At 38.1% G+C, this 27,112-nt stretch overlaps 1 protein-coding gene across 4 annotated transcripts in view; it reads left to right on the plus strand.

Annotated features, from left to right (window-relative positions):
- The first annotated feature begins 4,798 nt into the window (after positions 1 to 4,798).
- Positions 4,799 to 27,112, plus strand: part of LOC124186201 (neurexin-1) — an 83,193-nt gene continuing 60,879 nt past the window's right edge. For 3 of the 4 annotated variants that reach the window (XM_046577693.1, XM_046577695.1, XM_046577694.1), the window contains exons 1-2: positions 4,800 to 6,660; positions 18,506 to 18,559. In XM_046577693.1, the coding sequence (XP_046433649.1) occupies positions 6,046 to 6,660; positions 18,506 to 18,559 (669 nt within the window). In that variant the 5' untranslated portion in view covers positions 4,800 to 6,045. Of the gene's footprint in view, positions 6,661 to 18,505; positions 18,560 to 27,112 lie in introns of all 4 variants that reach the window. The other variant, XM_046577692.1, reaches the window with a different exon arrangement.

A 27,112-nucleotide genomic window follows, 5' to 3' on the forward strand; every position in this document is an offset into this window, starting at 1 on the left:
CTAGAAAACTAATTTTCATCTCCACCCTGGAACTACATTTTGTCGATCGTGGTAAAAAATGAAAATAGTCAAGGAGCGAGCGGTAACCGGCACTAAAAATTTTTCTCAGTGAAAGTATAGATCAAAGTTACATGGTAAGTGGACAATCCAGTAAATATACCAGCAACAAAAATATTTTCCATTCACCAGCAGAGGTAAATTCCGACTAAAAAGATACGAGACGGGCTGCTGATAAGTAGTGGCCAGAATTACCGACCGAGGGAAAGCTCGGAGCTTGATCCAATTCCAGGAGGTAAATGGCTTCGATTCTCGCAGTTGAGGGGAAGAACGTCAGATACTGCGTGTAAAACGGAACGTCCGACTAGCAGCCCTGATATATCGGCAAAGCACCGGAAGCTTTAGGTATGTTTGCTGTTTTCCGCTGAGTTGCGAAGGAACGCAATATCCAGAGTCTAGAAATGTGCTTAAATTGTAGTACACGATTGGTTATAATTTTGGCCTCCAGCGGCGCCACCGAACTACAAGCTCTCTCGATATTCGCCCCTGATATTGTTGCGCGAAAATTTTTGGAAATGGCAAACCGAAGACAGACGCATTGACAAAAATGTAGGATGATGAATGCATCAAATTAGTACTTTTCACTTATTCTAATTCGCTTCTACAACTTTTTTTCGTTAATAGGTATACGTGGAATAAAAATCGAAACAGAACGTCGTGTCTACTATTTTTTCTTTTTTTTTTCTTATAGCTTGCAAACGCTCTGAAAACCATTGAAGCGCATAGATAAATCGATGTCAGTAAAAATTCAGAAATCTTGAAAACGAAAAAATTTCGAAGATGAAAGTGAAAGGTCGTGATCAACAAGGAAAGCTATTAATTAAAATTTTCGGCTCTTTTATATTGTAGGAAAATGATCTATGTCGAAAACAGGTTGAAAAGTTTTTGGCTATTTAAATATCTAGTACCCATCTTACAAGGAGAATATCGTTACAATTGCGAATAGATTTTAAGGATGGCAATTGCAAGGTCAAAGAAATTACACGCTTTATAATAAAAGAGTAAAATTATTGACTTGGCATCCTTACCATGGAAATTTAACAACTCACGTAAGAGGTCTTGACGGTATTTAACGGTAATGAATTAAATTCCTGATCTTTTCACTAACCTAATTGATAAAAAGAAATTACGTTGCAATGGATCAGGAAAAAAAGTTAAAGTTGTCACGATTCACCGGACGCTTTACTCTGATTACATGCATTTACCTTGCAAAAATACTGACGTGAGTGAATTTTCCACCGGAAATAAGTCTGCGGTGCGAAGTAGAGGATGTTCTACTCGGGGCGCGCACCCTTTCGTTACGTCTACGAAGCGGAAATCGATTATCGGTCATACGCAACGAGTACGAGGTACTTTGAGGTCGATGAAAGGGTTGCAGCTCGCCGACTTTTGCGATGCTGCGGAAGTCGGATACGCCGCACTTTCTGCCTTTGTGCAATCCACCGCGTTAAATCCGTCCGCGTTATCCGCAGCCAACTTCGCACTGAGAAAAACTTCATTTTTTACAGTAGCTAGAAAAATTGAGTAAAACAGGTATCGTTAAAAAAACTGTTTGAATATTGTTGGAATTAGGAAAAACGGGGTGCGCGTAACCATTTTTCGCTATCGTCGATCCTTTTTTGGTTATTGCAAAGCAAAATCAGTTTGCGAGGTTTACTCTACTTTTTTATTTAAACAAGGCTTTAACGTCAATTTATTCTCGCACGAGCGTTAAATTTTCGCAACGGTTGCAAGAAAATCTAGCAACAGCGATCGTAATGAGAAAGAATAGTAACGGATACTAGACTTTCCGGTAACGGCTGGAAAAATAATTTTCATTTTCTACCTGGAACTATATTTTGTCGATCGTGGTAAAAAATGAAAATAGTTAAGGACCGAGCGGTAACTGGAACTAAAAATTTCTCCGAGTACAGCAGCAACAATTACTCGTCTTGTCTTCGTTCATCACGCGCGAAACGTAAAGTATACCCATGGACTGTGTTACACGGAAAGGCATGAGAAAAATTGTCTGCTCGGCGATTCGCTAGTGTCACTCATCTCGGTATCGGTTTTCTCTAATCTCTCGCCACTCTGCTGCTCTATTCATTGCAAAGCTTCTTCAACCGGAATTTCCCCCACTTCATGCCACCCGGGGTTCGGAGAGTCGTTTGTCACGCGAGCACCAAAAACTCGAGTTTACACAACCGCGAGGTTCCCAAAAAATCATCCCCCACACACCCTTACTCATCCGCATTGGATGTTGGATAATTCTGCTGTGCTAACCCTTTTCATTTTTTGCGTTACATGTTCAGATTCGATTCGCGTCACTGACGTTCGGTCTGTACAGATCTTTGAGACAATGTAAAGGTTTGATGGCCGGTGTCTAATTTCAATTTACCGAAAGATAAACAGTTTAGAAAACTAAATTCTTTCTTCTTACGATCAGAATTACGTCCGATGATCGAAAAACGCGGGCTTTGCATAAAAATTAAGGATACATACACGCGTGACAGACGTTAATCAACGAGTAATTGGCCCTTAATTCCCTGACATCACCAAGTGTCCAAAAATGTACGTCAAGGTGATCATAAAATGTTCGTCGGATATTCAGGAGATACTTTGTAATGGTTGAGGTTCTACAGGAACGAGAAATTATACGGCGTAAAAAAAAAATATTCTCTCCCACAAGGTGAACGGAGCAAAAATAAAATAAGAACTAAGAATTATCTACGTGGAAAAAAAATTGGTGATATTGGTATACATTTTCAGTAAAAGAAAAATCTCACACGAATGAAATTCGGACATTATTACATTGAATTAACGAACCAAGTTCAATCGGTACCGTAAAATAAAAACTTTATAACCAAACGAAAGGAAGTGAAAAGTTTCGAATTGTCAAATTCGCCTATTTTCAAATTCGAAGACTTTTCGAGTCACGAAATTTCTGGAGCGTGGTTGGAATGAAAAAAAGTCGAATCAGGTATCCTGCAATAATTTATTGGTACTCAATCGACCCTATAAAATACCCCAGGTACCTACAAGTCAATGATCGATTGACCTGCCATCAGGTATACGCCCAACTCCCAAGTTTTTTTATCATCATCTAATGATATATTTAAGGCAATTTTTCCGTCAAACTTCTTGTACACATGTCAATTGTTGTATTGGAAGGTTACAAATTACTATCACAATGTAACAATATCGCGATAAGAAATTTCGGCTTGTAGCTGTTTTGTTGATTTTTTTTTTTCTTTGTTTTAACAATGACAGATGTACCGGAGAAAGTCGCATAAAACGATAAAAAACTTCCTCGTCGTTTCTCATGATCAAATTTCACTACCGTAGCGACATTTTACTTTGAATGAACAGTGTTGTGAAAAGTTATGTGTAATATCGTAGGTATAAAAATAGTTTAAAGTCAAATGCGTTAAAATTCTTACCACTGGCGATAAAGTTCCGAATCAAATTCAACTTTAGACTATATATTCATCCACAATAACCACCAAAAATCAACTTAGAAAAAAAATGATTTCTCGATAATTATGTAAAATTTTGTAATCGAAGTATAATTTAATCGATTAACGTGAAAATTTCATTTCCTCCTTAATGGCCTGAAGTTAGTTGATTTTTAGTAATCTTGATGTAAACAGTTTTGGGTTAACATATGTAATACGATGCATTAATTTTACACAGAGTATGAGTAAAAAGTGAAGTATTTATAGTTCTCCTCGATGTCAAGTTAAACATTAAAAAAGAAAAAAGAAACACATTAGAAATAATTAAATTATTGAACGCCCGACCGAAACGTCGTTAAATAAACATATCATTCAAACACGACCATTCTCGACGAAATTCAAAATTACACAATCCTGCGAAATATAACCTTTAATTTCAGCTTGAAATAATAATGCTTTTTTGTAGGTATTCGGGATTTATTTTTATGCAAGATTTGCATATTTACAAATCATTAAACAAGTTTCGTGAGAAAATAAAATACAATATGTACAAAACCGAATGTTTTCTTTATAAGATGAACAGCATTGTAGTTTTAAACAAGCCTTTGAGTGACTAGATAAATCTAAAAGACTTACGCTATCTTTTTCCACTTGCTTCAAATCTCTTCAATATTTTCCTCTTGTACTTACACAGCTCTAAATATTCTTAAATATTTAAATATCAACATTACAAATAAATACATTTGATTAATCCAAAAATTGGAAGTCAACTTCCAATAGTACCGAAAAAAACCGGAAACAAAAAAAAAATTGTAAAAAAAACTTACCAAAATTACCAATCATTTTTGTCGAACGCAGACCAGCTGTTCTATTAATACAATCTATAGTTAAAACTCCTCTTGCATATACATATATACGTAGATGCTGACCGAAGAAACTGCCAAGATGCGGAGGAGCCGGAGCATGCTCATAGTTAGAAACTAGAAACGGAGTAGGTACAGAGGTGACGGTGCAAGGGATGTTAGAGGATGCGGAAGCGACAGAGCCACCTGCAAACTTGGGGAAAAGCGAACTACAGTTGTGGACTAAAAGTTATGATGCATGTATGCGGCGACACGAGCTCGATTCGTCGGTTGAAGTGAATATCCCCCTCCCACCCCCCCCCCCTTCCCCCCACCAACCCCACCATCCCCATCCACCCCCACTTCGTTGGTTCTCCTCTGCGGGACCGAGTTCTGGAATAATCTCTGACGGCGGTGTCGTCGGATCCCCAACGCGCTGGCGCCAACCCCATGAAGGCGCTTGCGTTAAGGGCGTCCATTCGTCGATGGGCGAGCGCGTCCCGACGTGTACGCGGCATTCCGGGCCAGTATCCAACGGGTGTCGTTAGTCGGCAGAGAGCGACCCCCGTCGACCCGTTAGAGGAGGAGGGATGCTGTGTATACATATCAGAGGAGCCGTACCGTCAGCATCGAGTTATCGGGGCGAACAGCGGCAGGTCTTCATCATCGGGAAGTAGGAGCAAAGCTCGGAGCTTGCGGCGGCGGTGAGACTGGCTCGGTTGGCGGCTCTTCGGGTGATGGATTCAAGGCAGGGCATGCCTCGGATCGATTGGCAAACAGCCGGACGCGAAGATAACCTCCCTTAGCGTGGCCCTGCAACGAGAAGTCTGAAGTTGGCTGATACCGTTTGACCGGGGATCGAATACCTCACGAATCACCCCCCAAACATCGGCCGGAGAGTGACACCTGCACCTGCAAAGTGGTTTCGATGAATTTTCCTCAACCATTCGACCTCGCTCGTGGCAAAACCTCACGGCTCCCACTCAACCCCGATAGCACTGTTCCACTTTGTTACACGCGAGGATTATCGTTCCAACGGTGCAGGTGGTGGTCACGACGGCGAACCGCCTTGTCGTAATCATGAAAATCGTTCGGGGTGTTCGAGGGTTGTCCTGGTATCCATGCGGATCAGTTTCGAAGGGTGATCCAACGTGCTCCAAGGATTAGCCCCAAAAGCGATACCGAGGAAGGTTGCGAATGACTCGTAAATCATCCAATGACCTCTTACTTCTTCGGTGTTTCGAGTGACGTTCTTCGCCTCTTCTCCTCCCTTTCTCACCGTTCAACACTCTCGAGATGCTCAAACCTTGCACTTGCTGACAATAAGACCAATCCTGGTTCTCTTACCGATCTCTCGAGATGATCGTGTCCGAATTGAGATGATTCTGTCGGAGTTGGAGGAGAACTAAGACATGCCAATTGAATGTTTTCGCGAGTGACGTAACCGACCGCGTTTCGATCATCTTGCCTCGAGTAGCAAGTGACTGTAATGGTTCGTGGTGTGAAGTTACACGGTTCGATTAAAACGTGCAGTGCGGATCCGATGCAGGTCGCTTTGGTTAACCGTAGAAACATTGCCGCATAGGGAAACCCTCGTGCGAGTGTCCGAATTGACAAACAGTCACGAAAGCACCCCTTGACCCAGTTAAAGCCGAGAGCCCCTTTTGAGGTGGTCCTGTAACAACCGAGAACACTGCGATTCGCACCAGTCGATGTATATGATGAATTCTCATACGAGATTGATAGTCGCCATTGGCATGTTGTGCGCTAGTGTGTTCGACGACGCGTTATCCTTCGTCCTCGAAGGTACATCGACCAGCTACGCTCAGTTCCGAAAGTGGAACGCCGGTCTGAACGGCACCCTGGAGTTCGAGTTCAAGACGGATCAGGGAAGCGGACTCCTTCTCTACACCGACGACGGTGGAACCTACGACTTCTTCGAGATAAAGCTCGTCGAAAGCGCGCTCAGACTGAGATACAACCTCGGTGGTGGTGCGCAGATCGTGACCGTTGGTCGGGACCTGGGCGATGGTCACTGGCACAAGGTCCAGGTGACCCGTGACAACGAGAATACAACCCTTAACGTTGATGGGACCAGTGCGACGTCCACGTCTCGCGGCAAGGAGTTCGAGTTTGGAAAGCTCAACGGCAACTCCGACGTCTATGTCGGCGGAATGCCCAGCTGGTACAACAGCAAACTCACCCTACTGGCGCTTCCCAGTGTCATTTTTGAACCAAGGTTCAACGGGATTATACGGAACCTCGTTTACGCCGATGGCGAGACGATCATGTCCAGGAGGCAGGAGATGAAGAGTCGGGACGCCAAGGTAAGAGCTTTTTCCTCGTACGCGACCTCCGCGATTTTGAAAGCTTCGCTTACACACTCTCAAGGAACGTACCTTGTATCTTTAGAAAAGAAAATACCGTGGCGAACGGGAACTTTATTGTTAAAATGTGACAAATAACGTTGACCAGGTGCGATACCGGCTGACGCGATTTTCAACCAATGTATTCCGCTCGTGCATCTCTCATGATTTTTACGGAAACTCTTCTAAATGTTAAGCGAGATTCTGAGAAATGCATGGGAAAATGTACGTGTCGCCGGATTTCTACCGTCGATTGTTATTCTCGCTTAGACGAACCGGAGCTATTCGAAATAGCCGAAATGCTAGCCGGTAAAAATGTGGAACACCCGGAATCAGACGCAGCGGTAACCATTCGTAGTTTAGTCTTACAGGGTCTGAAGCTTTTCTCGCAGCTTATGATTTCAGGGACGTTGCCGGTTTACCCGTCACCCGAAAATTAATGGCCGTATCAAAGCTGCGTTGTTTGAATAGCTGAAGCTATTCTCTGAAACTTGAAAGATCGCTAAGCTTTGGTTTAGTTCCGTAACGTGTAAAACACTCTTCCTGAAAGTCACGATGAAACAAAAAGGCCGAGAGAAGAGCTGGCAAAAAATAGGCATGGGTAAAAAATACGTATCTGTACTTAAACTCCCGATGATTCGACTGGGATCATGGATTTAAGAATCAACTGGCTATAAATTCTCAACCAAAAGTTAGTCTCATCAACAATATTGACAAGACTTGAATTCAAATAATAATAATGCCCAACAGTTATCTATAAATCGTCTATACAAAACATTGTTGAATAAATTCTCAGGGAATGTTCTTTTTCTGCCTTGTGAAATGAATTGGTTGATTTTTCTGAATACACATGAATGCTTAAAGAATTTTCTCATTGTTGTGAAATTTCTGTTTTCGAAAATTTTTAAAGGCTGTATTTACGAAACTATTCGTTCAATGCCCTGGAAACTTTTCAATTGTAATGTACAACGTTTCTACGAAAAAGTCTCCAAAATTGACGATTTTTCCTTCGTTTCTGAAAATTTTAAATGATCGAAACGGATATTTCAAAGTTATGAAAAATTGTTTTTTAAAAGCATGTGTATTCAGAAAAATCAACGAATTCATTTCACATGACTTTGAAATGTTTATTGCTAACTTTTGGGTATTATTGTTATTCGGATTTCATTTTCTTATCGCCTTTATTGTGGTTGATTTTTTCCAATTTTAATCATATCATAAAGTATTCAATATTGTTGACGACTCTCTTTTGGTTGAGAATATATAGCCAGTAAATCCTTAAAGGTTCGTGAGATGGAACCTCAGAGGTGATTAAACTATCGAACCTTATTACACTGAGAGAAATTTTTTAAAGTTGGTCAAAACTCACTTGATACTAGACTCATTAGTTGGATAGTATATGGGTACAATTATTTATGTCGATTATGTTATGGAACGTGGAGAACATTATGGAAAGAGGGGAAGAGATTTTCCATTGACAGTTAATTCTGAATATCGACGTGTGGTGGAGAGTTGAAAATTGTCGGAATAACGTTGAAGCTTCGTAATACTTCCTCGAAACTAATTAAAACTTTCAAGAATAGGTATTTTCCGGTTACGAATTTCCATGTCACCATCAAATATAATCGAAAGGTGAGAATGAGGAACCTTTCGTGATTCGATTAAATATTAATATTTGGAGATTGCACGAATTGTCGAAACTTCGTTTGACTTTGAGTAAAATTGATTACTTAGTTTTGGTCATGTCATATTTCTTGTCATATTTCATCGTGACAAAATTACTACCCTTGTATAATAATGTATGGTTAAAGTTTTACACAATTTCAAATTTCAAAAATTAATCGTACGATCAAATTCCGACAAACAATTCAGTCGAATACGTAAAATTGGCGCCGAACTGCCTAATTCGATATTCATTTCTACAAAGATATAACGAACGTCGTTCAGTTGCCTGATTGACGAACTAATTCAACAAACGAAACGCAGCACCGGAAATAATTTCGCTTTTTCAATAATGCCTCCAGCAGCACATGACGCAAAACGAGAGTAACCAAAAATCAATCATTCACTATTCGTCAAACAAAACTGACAGAGAACTCCGCCGTTTCTTTTAGTCTTAAAATATTTCTAAGAATAGCTACCGTTGGCTCGTTGGCTTTAAACCTTAGAAAATATTCTCACATCAAAGACGAAGGTCGTATTCCAAATCGTTTCTCGTTTCCGCACGTTAATTTGAATTCGGTTAACAAAGTGGCCATTTAAATAACAAAATTAAATTTGAATAAAAAAATTACCCGCCGAGTATTTTATCATGTAGATTCTCAGCCTCAGCTAAAAGCCTCGGTACATCAAAACCCGAAACATCCACCCTTACAGACAAAAATTTCAGGCAACGTCGCAAAGATTAAAGTAATCAGTTCAGATAAGCGATCAACGAGTTAATGAACGTTCTCATTTATCATACGCTTATCGTACAGTCAACTAGAATTCTTATCATTATAAATAGCTCGGAATATTTCCAATCGTAGGTTCAAAAAAAAAAAATAAATAAAACTTCTCCAACGCAGAGAAAAGCTCGTATACCTAAAAAACTATAAATAAAATTATTTTTTTTGACAACCAATTTCACGTAGCTATACGATAAACGCTTTTAGGGGAACAAAGTCTGGGTTTTTTTTTTTTATTTAACACTCCAAATTTTCCCCCATCCCATTTTCCCAAAAATTAATCCCTGTATTCGATTAGAATTGAACACAACAAAAAAAGGAAAAAAAAAAAATCCATGAAGGTAGAAAATTTCCGGGGGTAGAAAAATCGATGGTACTTTGTTTTTTTTGTTTTTCTCTTGTTCTCGACGGATTGTTTATCAAAACCGCCCGTGCTAATTCGCCTACGTCGGATTAAATAATTGCCAAAATTGGCGAAAGTGCGATGAGAAAAAAATGAATAAAAATAAATAAATAAAAAAAAAAAAAACTACACACACACTTTAGCGAACAACTGATTTTCCACGGTGCGCAGTCATGCGAATTGCAGTTGGCTATTTTGGCGACAAGGGTCCTGACGCCCTTTCCTGCCCCTATTGTTTCTAACTGAGTTAACCTGTTTGGTAGACAGGACCGAGTTTCAGTTTCTTCGAATCCGAGGGTTTCCAACGGTTTTGTTTGCTCTTTCTTGAAATCTCTTCTTTGCCCAGAAATCAGTACAAAAGTTGCGTCGCTCGGTCGTAGGTAAAAACAAAGACGGAAAAAAAAAACAAATTTTGCCAAAATAGGGGCAAAATGTATCTACTATCGTACCCGCAATTTCCGTGCTTCGTCGAGCAATCGATAAGCGATAGCGGTTTGAAAATTTTGATACCTGTTAATTTTTGACGCTGTACAGAAAAAAAAAATATAAAAATTTCACGTAAAATAAGAAGTGATCCGGAGTTAAAGCGAGAGGGAAAAGAGGATTCTCGTTGTGGGGTTTATTCGAAGGACGGAATCATTTTTGCGGTTGGATTGTTGGTAATGGGACAATTTCGTTGAATAATGGATCTGTCCAAGAGTCTTTATAAAAAATCGGTTCGTAAAACGGTCGTCGAGTCACGAAGTGTGTGACAATTAAACTTGTCACTCAGGGATGAAGGATTGTACTCGATGTTGAAAGCTGGAAAAATCGAGCTCAGGTATCGCGAATCGGAGGATCGAACTTCCGAGTATGTATTTTCGAGGCAAGCCCCGAAAGCGGGAAGTTACGCAGAGCCTCAGCGGTTCAAACGTTTGTGGCAACTCCTTCTTGCTCGTTTATTCGGATCTCGTGTCGAAGCCAGAAAGCTACGTTGAAGCTATAATTTTCCAACCTTATCCCCGCGCATGATCTTGCTCTTAGCGAACGAAATTTATTTCTTTTTACTATCGCTTCGACACGAAATAATATTTTATACCAACCTGACAAGCTTCTGCCGCATATTATAAAAAAGAACGGCTGTAAAGGGATGGATGGATGGATGGAAACAAACCTATTGACCGAAGACTTCTGGCTGTTATTGCCAAGTTTTGACTTAATGCAATTTTGACCTTATACATATATGGGGCATTCCATGCCAAATCAATTTGGGTCAGACAACTTTTAAATTCTCTGATTAAGCTCGCTTTTTTTTTCTACGATTGTTTCGACTCTTCGAAAGCATTCAGAGTTCTTTTTTAAGTATCGAAAAGAATCGAACTATGTACAGTTTTTATTATATCGAATCATATCGATAGATGCAATTTAAAAATCCTAATTCATTCTTAAAAATCCTGTGTCGCATAATACCGAAATCTTTTAACATCGACGCACTTTTACCTGTCGAACTTGGGACCTAAAAGCGACACAGCTTTATTTATGATCTAGAAAAAAACGTGATCACCCAAATCGAAGATGAGGAAATTAAACAGTGCCGCAAATATGCGTCAAGCTTTTATTATTGAGCAGCCTGATAAAAACCGATTTTCATTCTTGATTCCAAACCAGTATTCAATCCCACCGTGATAACGGATCGAACGTAACCGGTGTTCGTTATATCCATTGAATACATAGAAACGTATTTGTCATTCTACGCTGACGGTGTCTGTAATCGAGTATAAATCGTGGCCATTACACTTTGCTCTTTTCTCAGCATGAATCGGCGGGAAAAAAGCGGGCGGTGGGGGTGGAGGTGGGGGTGCGGGTGGGGGTGTATTATACTTACAAAAGTCCGCACGCCGCATTTGTCGAAATACCTGGACGAGTGACATATAGATATAGACCGCACGCTGGGTTCAGACGACAGTAAAAGTAGAGAGAGAGAGGGGGGGGGGGGGGGGGGGGGGAGAGAAAATTGGAGAATGAAGTAATAAAAATAAACACGGCACGGTATGACCGCGAGGAAAATATTGCGTGGCTTCGCCGAGAATTGACTTTATCGAGCGAGTATTCGTGACCTCAGTGACGTTCACGTTTCACGTCAACTACACATATACATATGCATTATAAGCACGGGGTTATAAGATCGGTTATTTCGTACGTCGTAATAGTTTTGTGCATTGCCTTTGTTAAGGATTACGGAACGGACTTGGTGTACGCGTAGATATGTTCGATGATAAATAGTTGGCACAAAATTTGCATTCCCCTTAAGAATTTTCTCTTTTCCTAGGCTAAATATACGGCAAGTTATAACGACATGCACACCGATACGATGCGTATAAATGTCGCCCAACGTTATTATTACCTGCGTGCAGCTGATCGAAATACCACCAGATTTTATTCTTTTTCCGCACGTTACAACCTCTCGCTTTGCACGAAACTCGGAACAGTTTTTAGGATCTAGCGGGTCTACGATCCTGGTTAATACGATGTGATAATATCGTACCTCAAAAAAAAGGTAAAGCTGAATCGCGTGGATTAGTTTGGACTTTTTTAGCATTGAATTACCTTGAAATTAGGAGAGAGAAATATATTTTTACGTTATGGAAAATACAGTTTCTGAAAATTGATTGAGAATAAACGTCCCTTTTAAAGACACTTCAAATGTTTATAAATAACAGAGCAGTTGAATAAAATATCTGAAAATATTCGAGCTACTGTTTCAGAGTTGGGACGATTTGCGAAAAAATATTAAACGTAATCAGAAATCGTGAGGGTTCGGTTCGCATGGAACGTACCATATATTATACAGAAACGTTGCGATATTGGTGAAATTTTTCAACCCCCAAGTCGTGGGATTTATCCAATTCACATTGTACGTAAACTCGAAGCTCATTCTATCGATTTTAAAGTACGGATTTTATGATACTGTTAATTTATAACAATAGCAATTGATCTAGTTACTGCAACAAACGAAATGTTTCTCAGTGTGTTAGAATTAGGCTAATTTGAATATTTCCGTTGTGTCCCGTCCGTACTCAGGTACTGTTTACGTTCGCTTCGACCTGATTGTACCGACTCGTAAACATACGAGTAGCGTAGTATCAGTTAGTCAGTTGTCGAGTGTAGATCGCGGTGTGAATACCTTTAACTTCATCATATTTCTCGTATTGAATAAGTGTGTGAAAATAAAGAAAGCTCTATTTGCATCCGTCGATAGTTAAGCCTTGCTTATCAAAAATAACTGTCGGCATCAACACTCCGTGTAATTAATTAATCGTTGGAATCGGAATGGGGTTCGTTACGACACTTTCGTAAAAGGTCGTATCGGATCAATCAGAACGTACAAGACTTCCGAATGCTGGAATATCGGCGTCGTGAAGCTTTCGTCGAGACGAAACGCAACTCGACGAACTTGAGACGATGCAAACGCAAAAGGTGAGTACCTTGTACCTTGTGTACCGATGTAAGGAGAACTTATACTCGTAGTTGTCAGAAGTCAATAAGCGGAACAACGCAGGCAGTAAATATTCCTCAAAGCAGAACAGAGTTCGAGAGGTTCGTAGAATTTAGGGGATCGATTTGACAATATACAGTGCAAATTATTAACCCTTTGAAGCACAACTCACGTATGTTATTGCTGAAGTTATAGAAGAGCGTAACGTCAAAGTAACATCGATTCGGGGCGCTGAATTAATTTTCGAAAAGTTATATCGTCCTTCGATAATTTTAGTTTATATTCGTATCACGATTTCCTAGATCAAAAATAGAAATTGAATGGAACGCGATGTATGATTGGACGACGTTTGGCGTCATTGAGCTTTCAAGAACTTTGACATTTCCAATCGTACGAAGAGATCGAAGGAATTTGAATCGTGTCGGTATCTCGTATCGGCGATTAAAACGGCCGAATTTTATTGCGAATACGATAAAATGCACACCTGACGAAATGAGAATTAAACATTTCTATACGTCGTATTTTTCTACCTTCATAACTGTTAAAAATCTATTACAATGCATACGGCATATCCAATTTGAATGCTGATTTTTTAAATTGTTTCCACAGTTCTAAAACGCACTTACGATTTTTTTTCACATTTTTTTTTCCCCCGTCGCTTTTCGAGTTATTATTTCCCACGATAAGTGTTCTAAAAAAGAAATTATGAAAAAAGAAAACGGGAGTGTGTTTTTAAAACTGGGGAAACCATTTTAATACTTAGAAAATAGAAAAAACGACTGATGACGTAAAAGAAATGATGCAAAAAAAAAAAAGGTCCTACTCTGAAAACTTGAACCTTGCCTGAAAACGTTTCATTTCGGAAGCCAAATGAATTTTTTTTCTTTTATCTACTGTTTCACAAAAATCAATTTGGGTGTTTTTGAGATAGGTTCAAGAAATCGTATAGTAAAGACGAGTGATTCCAAAGATTAGGAAAAAATTCTCGGAATCTTTTCAGGGATCGTACTGACGTGGGAAAAATCTTTGTTGAAATTAAAAAGTGTCATCGTCAATCGTTTACTGAGACGGTGTGGAATGCCCCATATATACACATACGCGTTATATACGATATCGTATATCGTTGAAATGGATGATCGACTTTTTGGTTTTGCCGAGAACCGATTTAACTTTGTAAAATGGCACTTCAGTTTCTCAAGGCAAACAAGATATCTGATAGCTTCAATCGGGGAAGCGAACTGCCTGGAAAAGACTTGCAACGCGCACAGCTTTCGCATAGAAACTGCAGATCTAAAATAATCCATGGCACAATACCCGGTGAAAAAGAAATAAATAAAGATAAAAACGGATTTTGCCCAAGTGTCTTGTTTTAAACAAGTCAATACGTGTATATATGTATAATTGTTGATATCGATTGAAGTGTATAAATAATGATTAATTAACGTGACGTTTTCGGTGTAGCAAAAAAAAAAAAATGTATATATAAAAAATACGACTAATTAATACACGTGAGAAACCGACTTGGGTATTATTCGTGTCGTTTGGAAGCCGGAAATTTTATTCGTCTCTCAATTTCTCAATCTCAAATTTTCACAAAAAATCAAAGCTTATATTAGAATTATGGATGGCTGCTCTTCCGAAGCGACAGATCACTGAGAAAACATCTTATCGAAATAGTTCGATCATTTCGAACGAGCGTAATAATAAAAATTCACGTGATTATCCAAACGTTCTCTTTTTTTTTTTTTTTTTTTTTTATTCTAAGGAAAAGAAATTCGGCAAACTGTTTTCATCGCAATGTGAAAAGAGAAAACATTTGGAGAAACATTTTTGAACAGTATTTCTGACTTTGCAGAAGATTGTATTTTTTTAAAAGGGGCGGTATTTTTGTTTTTTTGTTTTTTTTCCCCTCTTGTCCGCAAACACAGAGAGAAAGAGAAGTTGTATCGTTCTTTGACATGCATTTTATGGTAAATTATACCGTGTATATAAGGGGGAATTCCATGCGAACCTAACGAAATGAAAAATGGCAAGGGTCAGACGTTGGTTAGGTTAGTAAAGGAATTCACCTTACATATGGTAGAATGTTTGAAGCGAATAAGAAAATCTTGGAAAGTTTATATTCGGTGTGCGAAAGAGAATCCCTGGTATTCCCAGTGCACTTGATTTTTTTTTTTTGTTTTTTTTTATTTTTTCAAGTTATATTTGAGCATGTACTATACATACACACACGATACGGGATTCCCCGTGCATCCTGAAACTTCACCCTACTCAATCATCGGACGCAAAGGCCCATTTTTAAAAAGCCGGGGCCGTGGATAAGAAACAAAATATATAGATAGAGAAAATAAAATCACGCACATAAATTCACGAAGAAGAATAAAGAGACTGTATAAAGAAGTAGAAGTAGAAGAAGAAGAAGAAGAAGAAGAAGAAGAAACTGTCGGCATCCAAGGGGCTGCAGAAAAGATAGAGAGAGAGAGAGAGAGAGAAGGAGAGGAGAGGAGAGTGCGCGTGGAAGTCACGCGAAAGATCAATATTGGTGTCGTTATCCGGTGGGACCAAGCGATTCGTGGCTGCAGACACGCTAAGCGTCTGTAAAAATGTTGGTGTTCACGAACACGCGGATAGAGAGAGAGAGAGGGGCGATAACGGCACTTGTTATCTTTCGATGAAAGAAACCGTCTCCGGCATTTTCTCTCCTCTCGAGGAACCGGATGAACCTCAAAGGTGGCGGCGCTCGAATCTTCGAGGTTGGAATTGTGGAAGCTGCTCGTCGACCTTATGATAACGACCTCTTTTGAAGAGAAGGAATTGACGCAGTCCCGCGGTTTCGACAACGTACAAACCCCCCCAATACGGAAATCTGCAAGACCTTTATCTTTGATCGGGTTTGGTATTTTACCGATCCACCGTGACGGGGAAAAAAAAAAAACGAGGGAGAAAACGGAGATGAGACGATTTTTATCCCTGATATGAAATCTTTCGTTGCGGAGAAAGTACAAATAATCCTGGAAGGATTCGTCGATTTAATTCGGATCTAAGGTGAAAAAATTCAGTACTCAATCATTTTTTCCGACGTCTCGGCATCGGGGAACGATTTATTCTGAACATTTTTTCTTTTTTCTAGTACTTCAAGTTTTTTTTTTTTTTTTTTTTTTTAGAAAAAAGCAATTTAGAGAAAAGGACTAGCATCGTCATTTATAGACAATTTCACCGAGGAACGAGATTCGAGATCTTTTCTAATCGTCGAACAGACATCGTCGTAAAAAATCTCCGTCACAAATCGCGGCGAAATTCACGTTGTTTCATCGGCGAATTTCGAATAATTCGTATCATCGCGACGATATGACAAAGCAACGGGGATTATAAATACCTCGTGCAATCACATGTGGCAGACGTTTTTCACCGTTGTTCAATCGCATTCTGTTCGTTAACGCATCGCTTAATCTCCCGCTGCATTGACTGACTGACTGACTGACTGACTGACTGACTAGACTGTGTGCCCATATCTCGAGTTCAATTGTACTCGACAGCCCTTTTTGTTCCTGTCACGTGATCGCTGATCCGTATACCGAGTGCAGCGAACGGGGTCTTCTATTCAAAATCAGTAACGTTTTCGAGTGATTTATGGTATCCAGAAACCACGTTGTAGAAATCCTCTGATACCGCAGCTGATACAAACGTGCTGTTTCAGTCGCGATATTTTGACGAAATCCGAACGTTTTGAGTCTCGTGATTTTTTATCGTCTCAATTTATAATCGTGTAATCAGTTTTGATCATATTAATCCAGGGTAAAAAAAAACATGAACAAAACATATAATAAAATTCCAATAACGTTGAACAATTTTTCTCAACAAGTGTACTCATTCATGTTTGAATCGTAGAAATTTTTCTCATCGGTTTCACCTCGTCTTTCATGTATGCAGCGGGTAAAGTTCAGTTCATAAGCGTTATAATTTCAAGATCAAAGTGCACGGTTACTTTCGCCATTCAACGTTTTTACATCGTTATCGTAGTCATCCGTAGAATTCTCGACGCTTCTTAAAGTGCCTCAAAAGTTGCCGACAAGTACGTACCTACGTGCGAAAGTAACGCCAAGAGAATCAAGTATAGGTCTACCTATAAAAGTTACAGAAGTATCAAAGTCAAGGTGGCAGTTTTCAATTGCAGGATGCGTACTTCTGTGTCTGCATAAGCCGTGCGAAATTTACTAAAACCGAATTCTCTCATCTCTCATCGAAACATATTATGTGCTAAAAAAATAAGTGAGTGAATTTCAGCAAATGCTAATACAAGAATCAATTGTTAAATACGATTCTGGTTCGTCTTATTAAAAATTATCTAGATCGAGTTTTGTTTGCACATGTTTTTCATTGGAATCACTTGGTGTGCTAATTTTTTAACAATCATATTTTTATTCTCGTTTCACCAAAAAATCGAATTTCGATAACGAACGTACGAAATTCTGTTGAAAAGACAAAAATCGAATGGTGAAAAAGACAACTTTTCGGTATTTTCATCCCGCAAATCGCTGCGTAATTGTTTTTGTATTTTGTTTTATTGTTTTTTTTTTTTTTTTGCTCTTTATTACTCAAACCCTCCTAGTAACCTAGACAACGAGATTACACGAGGATTATAAGACTCGACCCTCATTAGCGTGTCTCTCTCTATCATAAAAGGTATCGCCAACGCCAACGGGTAAAAGATTTCACGAAGGTTGCCATGACGACCGTGTGAACCACGCGAAATCCTATGAAATGCTCCAAAAAGTCCACGGCGAAAATTTCCAAAACATGCAGCGGTCATAAATATTATCTTGCAAGCATCGGGCCGTACTCTGAACGTCGGAGTATAATTGGACTAATTAATTAACATCCCAGACAACACCGAAAAGCTGATAACAAACAACCAAAAATAAAACGTCGCTTTTTTAGAATTTTTTTAAACTCGTAGCAATACCGGGTGTTTCCAAGAAAATTACGCAACTTGTTGGGTTGCCGATCACTCAGGGAAACAAATATCGGTCAAACAGATCCACCGATTTATCGGTATGTAGCGCGTTTAAGCTCGCTGTGAATTAAATCTGCCCGTGTAACTCAAGTTGACCAATTCGGTGATCGCGTTACGGAGTCACGTTCGAGTGATTATATCGTCAGCTGATAGCAACAACGTCGCATCTCAGAATTTGGTTCGACAAAACTTCACCTCGGATTTTGGTTAAAAAAAAAAAAATCTGTTCAAACCTGAATAGCGTTTTAAAAATTCTGAGATAAGATGTTGTTACTGTCAGACGGCGATACGACGTGACTCGACTAAAGTAATTATGACTCGGTAAATTACTGTTTTACCGATATTTGTTCCCCTCGGATATAGGCAACCCAATATACCGAGCATTTGCTTGTAAAAAGCTCGAATCTTTCATTTTTGGCTAAATATATTATACCGTACGATAAAAAAAAGTTTTATTTTGATTTCAGTGTACAGGATATCCGTGCGTAGAGAGCATCAGCAGTAAACGAAAACCTCCGAGGGTAAGTGTCAGAAGTTTTCACATATAGATTTTTTCCAAGTTTGCCAAATTTCTTTTTCCCCCTTAGATTAAGGGAACGCCGGGTTCATCATGTACTGATTAATTTCCTTTTGGCACGAGACTGCTGCAGATTCTGTCCTCTCAGATGCTTCTAGTTTTTGAAAAAAGTGTCTGGCCCCGCGAACCGCGAGTGTTTATAGTACTAATTAGGCGAAAAGGTCGGTGCCGCAGGGAAATTAGTTCGCAAGAGACTAACCAGAGTCCAGTGTTACACCCACACACAAACACACACAGAAACGTAACTGTAGTATTGAAGAGGCTGAATAGTAAATAGAATTAGCGCCAGCATTAGATGGCCGAAACCAATGGTCGATGGATTTGTGGTTTTGTCTGAATAGGTAATTCATGAACACTTCAACTGTTCGGTAATCGTGAGAAGGGTTCGTGAAAATTCGAATTGAAAAACCACTCGTTTTACGGAGCGTAATTATTGTGAGTTTATGTTTCTGGCTGACGAAAAAAATTTTTCAGAATTTCACCGAGGTGTCCCTTAAATCTTGAAGAGGTTGTTTGGCTGAAAAATAAAACTTTTTACTAATTTTAATGCGAAATAATTGCACTTTGAGTAGTTATCAATTCGCTGTAAAATACTGGAATTTCGAATAAGAGCGTAGATAATGATGTTTTATTTTGTGTCGTTTCAAGATTGTTAAAAGTTTGTCATATGCGGGTAATTTCACTTTACGACGGCTCGTTTCATTCAGAAGACAATAATATTTTACAAGATTAGCGAAACAGAGCTTATTTATATTTATGTGGTGAAATTTAATATTTTCATTCGTTTATTAGAATTGGTATCGGTGCAATGTTGTAAAATTAGATGTTCAACGGTGCCAGCATGAAAAAGGGAACATTGTTTAAGTGAAATTGTATAAAAATAGTATTTTGTACAAAAACGAGATATCCTAAAGTTAAGTCGAACAAATTCGCTAGATTTTTAACGATTTTCAAATGATTTCAAGCGAAGCACCGAAATCTGAACCTTTGTTTATAATTCCACTATTTTCAATGGTCGTATGTTAAATATTTGGCGCTTACGAATATGTATAATAATTTGATAAATATCCAATGTGCGATTATATCTCGTAAATTTTTCTCCAACCAACCTCTTTAAAAGAGTTTTTACGCCTAGTTTCCAGTGTCTGCTTCGCGTCTCATTGAGGTAATTAAATCAAATCAATCGATGGTCTAAGATTGAGGTGCTTTGGCTTCTTAAGACGCTGGCGCGACTCGATCTAAGGATTCAAATTTGCGTTCGTTCTCCACATTTGCGATTTTTCTCATTCGTTGCTTCGCTATAAATACCAAAAAAAGCAACTGTTAAAGTATAGATTTTTATAAAATGAAATATTTCGTTTCATCATTCATCCGGATATCACGTTTTAAAATTATTTCGAAATAGTGTCTCGAATATCAAGGCGAATACGACATTTCATATTTCAGAGAATTTCTCTCCTTTCTCTCTCCCTCCGGTAACTGCCTGAAAATATGCGAAAGTTGCGGATATTCTGGGAGAAATATTATATCTATAGAAAATATTTCGAACGCGGCGTTGAATAAATTCTTGAATACAGTTCGAGCTTTACTTGATAAGAAATCTGTGATTTTAACGCCGCCGTAACCTGACACGAAAAAGTGATGGATTCGTTCGATTTAATTGACAATGAAAAAGTATGTTTCCTTTTCGTTGCCATTCGTTAATAACGTTTTTGCATTTCGGATACGGAAATGTGGAATATATATTTTCTTTTGTCTCTCTTCAAAATCTCCGATAACCAAAAACATTTTTTATTTATTTTTTTTTTTTATCTTTCTCATTTTCTTTCAATAAATTTTACGAATAATCGTTTCAGTTTACGAATGAAAGAATTGTCGTGAAGCAGTAAAAAGCTTTTTTTTTCGTTGGTAAAACTTTTTGGCCACTGAGATTTTGATGCAATAAATTTGCGATTTTCACGTTCAACGAAAAATTGGTAAAAATTTTGGTAAAATTTCGTGTTCAACTGCAGACTCGGGGGATTGGTAGGAACAGCTGGTACCGAGGCTGCAGCCAATTATTTGTTTCTCATTAAGGCAACTTTGTAATCGATCCGAAAGCCCAGCTTTTGCGAATTTCAACTGCTGCTGCAGGAATTAATTAGTAAAATTTCAAACACACCGTTACCGCTAAATTTTCAACTTTTCACGATAAAACTCTCGTTTAGTTTTAATCGAATTTCCTATTCGAGCGTAAAAAATAATGACGTTTGAAATTTTTTATTTCTGCGCGAAGGTGAAAATATTTCCGAAAGATTGGTGAAATTTCATGCACGGCATGTGGATTCTAACTCAGTCAGATCGTTTATTGTTGTCGTCGTACTTTTTATTATTATTATTATTATTATTATTATAACATCGCATGCATAGAAATGAAAAATAAATAAAAAATCGTTAACGACCCTGCTGGGCGTTACCTTTTAATTAAATCGCAAGTATGAATAAACAAAAGCAGCTCAGTCATCCATTCGTCGTTGGCTGCTGGCGAGATGGAAGCGGAAAGATAGAAAAATGTCCTGAAATATCGCGAACGCAAATAAAAACACATTTCTCTCGTCCGAGAATTAATGAAGACTTTTATTCTAGGTAATTTTAAAAATGATTGATATATGCTGTATACATTCGACGCTGTGCGATTTGATTTTTCGTTCACGCTATTATCAAGGGAACTGTTTTTTCCTATTTTTACGTCTAGTTTCTACTTTTTTGAAAAGTAGTACCGTCAGTGAAATTTTTCAAGATCAATGTAACTCTGTATTGACATAAAATCGATACAGCAGTACCGTGAAATATACTGCAAAATGTATGAACAAACCGATTCATTTAATTCTGGAACATTGGCGAAAGGCGGTAAAAATGTTCTCGGTACTGAGAAAAATTTAGGGGTAACGGTTAGAAAACCAATTTTCATTTTCTACCTAGAAGTATATTTTGTCGATCACGGTAAAAGATGAAAATATTTAAGGACCGAGCGGTAACCGGAAATAAAAATTTCTCTCAGTGAGTGTTTATTCACGTTTGAAATATTTAAAATTAAAAAAAATAAAAAGAATAAAAAACTTGATTTAACAAACGATTCAAAATTTACCCTACAATTTTACAGAAACCGCTCATTTATCTCGGATCCACAATTTTTAATTACGCGTCTAATCTTACGAGTCGAATATACGAAACGGGTCGAAGATCGAAGGATTCGGAATTACCAAGTCCCTCAATTTACGGAGAGAGAGAATAAGAGTCGAAGTAAATATATATATATACATATACACACACACATAGAGTGTAACCGTGTAATCTTTATTGTTTTTTGGGGAGATCAGAAAAGCGGAAAAGGGAGAACGGCTGAGAGAATAAGGTATCTTCTTCTATTCGTAATCTTAGATGAAGAAAATAGGATCCTCCGAGTTGGAAGGCGATATATATCCCCGCAGCTGAACGTCTACCGGTGATATGAATCACTGGACCGTGGATAAGTGAGCTTTATGAATCCGGGAATATTCATCCTGGCGATTTCGGAAGGGCTGGGCCGATAATATACATAGATATATATATATATATTTGTAGTCTATGAGTATGGATCTATATCCCCGATTAAAAGTCTCGAGAGTATATATCTTGAAATTAGGAAAGGGATTGCTCTGTTTAACGGAAACCGCGGAAGGAATGAAAAACTGAAAGGCCAAGGCTCGCTCATTTATTTCCTCCTTCGATATTATACAGTCATACCTATATTATTAGGGATGTATATACATATATATATACGTAGCTCTAGATATCACTGCCGGTAACTTTTTTTTCCCTTGAAATTTTCTTCATCGATTTATATTCGCCCGGCGTATATATGAGAGACGATGAGAATTCTTCAATTGACGCCAAGTGATCTTGAAGAGTTAATTGAAGTTTCAATTTATTTTCCTTATTTACATTATTATACGTAGATAAAAATCTTTAATATTCTTACCGTGTTCTAATAAATATCGAGAGTTCAAGTTTTACTTGACTGTGAAAAAAGTTGGTGTACGATGTACAGAGTATCAGGTTTTTAAAAACATGCTCGAATGTATCGAAAAGTAATTGTTGACAAAAATTGTTGGATATGAAAGTGAACGTCGAACGAGCATTCCAGTTTTTGGGTCCGGGGACTCTGCTGGGCCCATTGAAGCCCAACTTTTATTCTTCAAACGGAACCTCTCATTTTTTATTGCTATTTCTTATTTTTCATCGAAAAGTCAGTAAGCTTTACTCTTAGTCATTTTTTTTCGGTTTTTCAATGTCCAACAATTCTGTTCGTCGTAGAACTCGTTCTCATTTTTTAATTCTTCGCAAAGATTGACGTATCGTTTTGGGCCTGTTCGAAGAGGTAGATACTCAAAAATAAAAATGGACAGATATAAAAACATAAGAAAATATTCACACACACACACAAGACAAAGTAAAGTAAATGTACAAAGTGAACCTTGTTTGATATTGTTTTACTCGTGTTTCTTTTTTCCTTTTGTATTTTCTTTCATTAAACCGCAATCTCCCAGACGAGAAGGAACTCGTTCATTTTCAAACGTTCACCGGTGTGGATTTCTTGAAGCAGTTTTTTCTCATCCGGCTTGCATACTCGAGGTGAATTTCAGCCTTGAGCTTCCACCGTGAGTGCGAAAATCCGAGAGCATTACACACCCTCCAAAGCTAAGATATGCCATGCCGAGGCATGCCTGACGTACCTCAAAGCCACGATGTCAGGCCATTACCATTCGGCCTCTCGACCCGTGCACCGTGGCACTATCAAAATGCCATTGACATACCGCCTGAACCAGTCGAGCAAACTACCAGCGAAAATTTCTGCGAATATATATTTAGCGATTATGCGCCATTCGGTCGCAGCTGCGAGCGTCGGTTGATATACGTGACGGAACAATTTTTTAATCGTAAATTTCGATCGCTTTCACATCCCGTAATTGAATTTTTCGCACACCGAGAGAAATTTTTATTTCCGGTTACCGCTGAGTCCTTAGTTTTTTCAACGATACCTCTTTTACTCAATTTTTCTAGTTACTGTAACAAATGAAATTTTTCTCACAATCAGTGTAATCGTACAGGAGAGTTCTTATGCAAATAATATTGTAGCGTTGAAAAGATTTCAAGTCCAATGATGAATTTTTTATTTTCATCTGTCGTCTGATGTAAAAAAAATTTAATTCCGACACCGCTCTGTATTTGATTAGAAATTAATCGAAGTTATTTAACAGTCTGTGAACAAATGAATAAATCTTGAACAATTGTGCAAGCAATTGTTGACCTACCTGAACAATTTCTCACTGATTTTTGGTATTCTTTTGAAAAATCTGAGCACAATATACGTGATATATATTTCTTGAGCTTTTTGTTTTTCTTCCCCGGAGTCAGAAGAAGATCCACGATTTCTCATATCCCCGCATTTTGAATTGGTTTTTTTTTTTTGCGGCATGTAAATAAAAGAGCACCCTGGTATATAATTCATGTATGTATGTACTATATGTATCATTTACCGATGAATAATTCATTACGAGTAATAAGATCCATCGTATAAGGTTGAAATTCGTAGAAATTGCGGATAGGAACGTAGAACTCATGCAAATTATTGAATCTCCGCATAATAGGCTCCGTGTTATTCCATCCCCTATTTTAGCCTGCAAGAAAGCAATTCTTTACACCCCGTGTCGAATAGGAAGAAATAAAATGAGAGACGAGTAAATTTTTTGTTTTTATTTTCAATTGGTTTTACCCGTTTTTCTATTTATTTTCCCACTGTGCAAGAAAAGCTGTAAAATTGGAAAAAGAACGAACAAAAATGTCTAAATAAAAAATAAAAAATCCGGAACTCTGAGGTATTATTATAAAATCGAGGAATAAGTTTCAATTTTTTTTTTTTTTTTACCCACCGTTTGGAAATTTTAAGCTACTTATTTCGGAGTTTTGATCTTTTAAATTATTCAATCACACGAATCACACGAATTACGATCGTTTATGGAACTCGAATTGTTACGCGTTACAGTTGAAAATCGTGACATTGAAAGTAGGACGTCATGTAAAATAGTCGTAAAGTTATTTATACGGTTTTATTAACTTCGATCTATTATCGGCTTAATTACACAACGATTTTGGGATGGCCGTTCGTTATTACACGTCCATGCGACTTTCGCCCCCAAGAGAATTCGGAGCACTTAACGAGCGTCCAATGGTTACATTATGGCTACATACGGTACTTTCAATTACCCACAAAATTGTGTTAACTTGGCGTGCAAGCTAAAGTGTAATATTATAATCCCAAAATTGACGCCACAGAAGATTAATTCAATAATCCTTGATACATTTTGTTTTTAATTACTATCCTTCTAGAGATAAAATTCTTGAGATAAAATCGAACCTAATACAAGAAAACAAAAATAGTTTCACCCTTTGAGTCACACGTCATTGTGCCGAGTTAACTTTTATAACAAGATCGTGAAACCCAAAAGGTGACCCCAAAATCCCGCGGACAAAGTTTTTTCACCGGATTCAATCGAATTTGAAATTTTCTTCGACCATATCGGATCCGCCGTCTTCAATTTTCAAAATCCCATTTCAGTTTCGTAATCAGCGAGCCAAAAACTCATAACCTAATTAAAACCTGTGTACACGTGGAGGAGCAACTTTCTTGGAAATGAATTATTCCGTCAATTTTTACGATTTTTTTCTATCAATTTATTTCTAACAACAATAAATTACATTATATCGAAATGATTACTCTCGAGTATTGAAAACATTTTAGTATACTATCAGAAATAGCGAAAAACTGCAACGAAATATGTTTTCAAACTTCTCTAAATATACAAAAAATGTATATAAAATACGTGGTAACTGAAAATGTTGACACACATTTTTGGCTATGAGTTTTAAACGGGTGAAAATAGGTTGAAAAATTTTCGTTCAAGTGTAAACGTACCACTGAGAGAAATTTCATTTGCTACAGTAACTAGAAAAATTGAGTAAAGCAGGTATCGTTAAAAAAACTGTTTGAATATTGTTGGAATTACGAAAAACGAGGTACGCGTAAACATTTTGCGCTATCGTCGATACTTTTTTGGTTATTGCAACGCAAAATCAGTTTCTGAGGTTTACTCTACTTTTTTAGTCAAACAAGGCTTTAACGTCAATTTATTCTTGCACAAGCGTTAAATTTTCGCAACGGTTGCAAGAAAATCTAGCAACAGCTATCGTAATGAGAAAGAATAGTAACGGATTCTAGACTTTCCGGTAACGGCTAGAAAACTGATTTTCATTTTCTACCCGGAACTGTATTTTTCGATCGTGGTAAAAAATGAAAATAGTCAAGGACCGAGCGGTAACCGGAAATAAAAATGTCTCTCATTGCCAGTGTACGAAAATTTTTTTCTCCGTAGAAATACGAGAATTCCCAAATCATACCTACGTAGTAAGAGTTGTAAAAATTTCCTCCCGCATGCAGGAATACCAAGGAAAAAGAAGAAAAAGAAAAATCCAAAAAGAAGCATGCGAAATAAATCACCCGAGGTGAAGTTATCTCGACTAGCGGGTACCGCATGGAGAAAACAACGGGAAATAAAAGAGGGGAGAAGGAAAAAAAACGTGATTGGTCGAATCCACGAATAGGTCGAGTTGAACCAGCAAGACAGAGAGAACGAGAGAGAGAGAGAGAGAGAGAGAGAGAGACCCATATGCAAACTACACGACTTTAAATATAGGAACGCTCGAAGTATCGAGCGCGCAAAAGCTTTAGCTTATTGTCAGAATGCCGATGTGTTGGACATTGTAACGACGATGCGACGTTTCGGTTCGGCAGGGTTGACCTGACGCTGAGGAAAGCTTCGAGGCGAGACGATTGCTGGTAGCAAAAAACGAGGGAGAGACCGGATCAATTTTGTCCGACGTTATTACGGACAAATCAGAATTTAGTAGAGGATCGAACAGCCTTGCGAGTCTGTTAACGATCGGCACTTTCTATGACCGTTCTAAATTTACTATGTATCTTGACTCTAGTTGTTCTTGACCAACCCGAACTGCAATTCTTCATATATTCGGATCTCGAACTAAATGTAAAATGACGGCTTCGCACGTCGATTAGGTTTCTTGGAATTTAAACCGTAAAGCACGGTTGTTCGTGTGATAGTTTAATAAATTATACACATAATGAAAGCAGCATACTTAATGATCAAGACAAAAACCACGCGGGGAAGAGACGAAAAAAAAAAAAATACATATCACGAGAAGAATTCGTAGAAAATGAAATTACACAAAAAATTTATTCACCGTACACACAATTTCACTTTTTGATAGACAGATTTTGATCTTGTAACGTGAAAAACTGCATATTTTTTTTTTTTCGACGTATCGATTTTCATTTTCATCGTGAAGTGCGATTTTTTTTTTTTTTCGGTTTTTTCCATTTCGGATTCTTATCGCGAAATTG

The sequence above is a fragment of the Neodiprion fabricii genome, chromosome 7, assembly GCF_021155785.1.
Source record: "Neodiprion fabricii isolate iyNeoFabr1 chromosome 7, iyNeoFabr1.1, whole genome shotgun sequence".
Taxonomy (NCBI): Eukaryota; Metazoa; Arthropoda; class Insecta; order Hymenoptera; family Diprionidae; genus Neodiprion; species Neodiprion fabricii.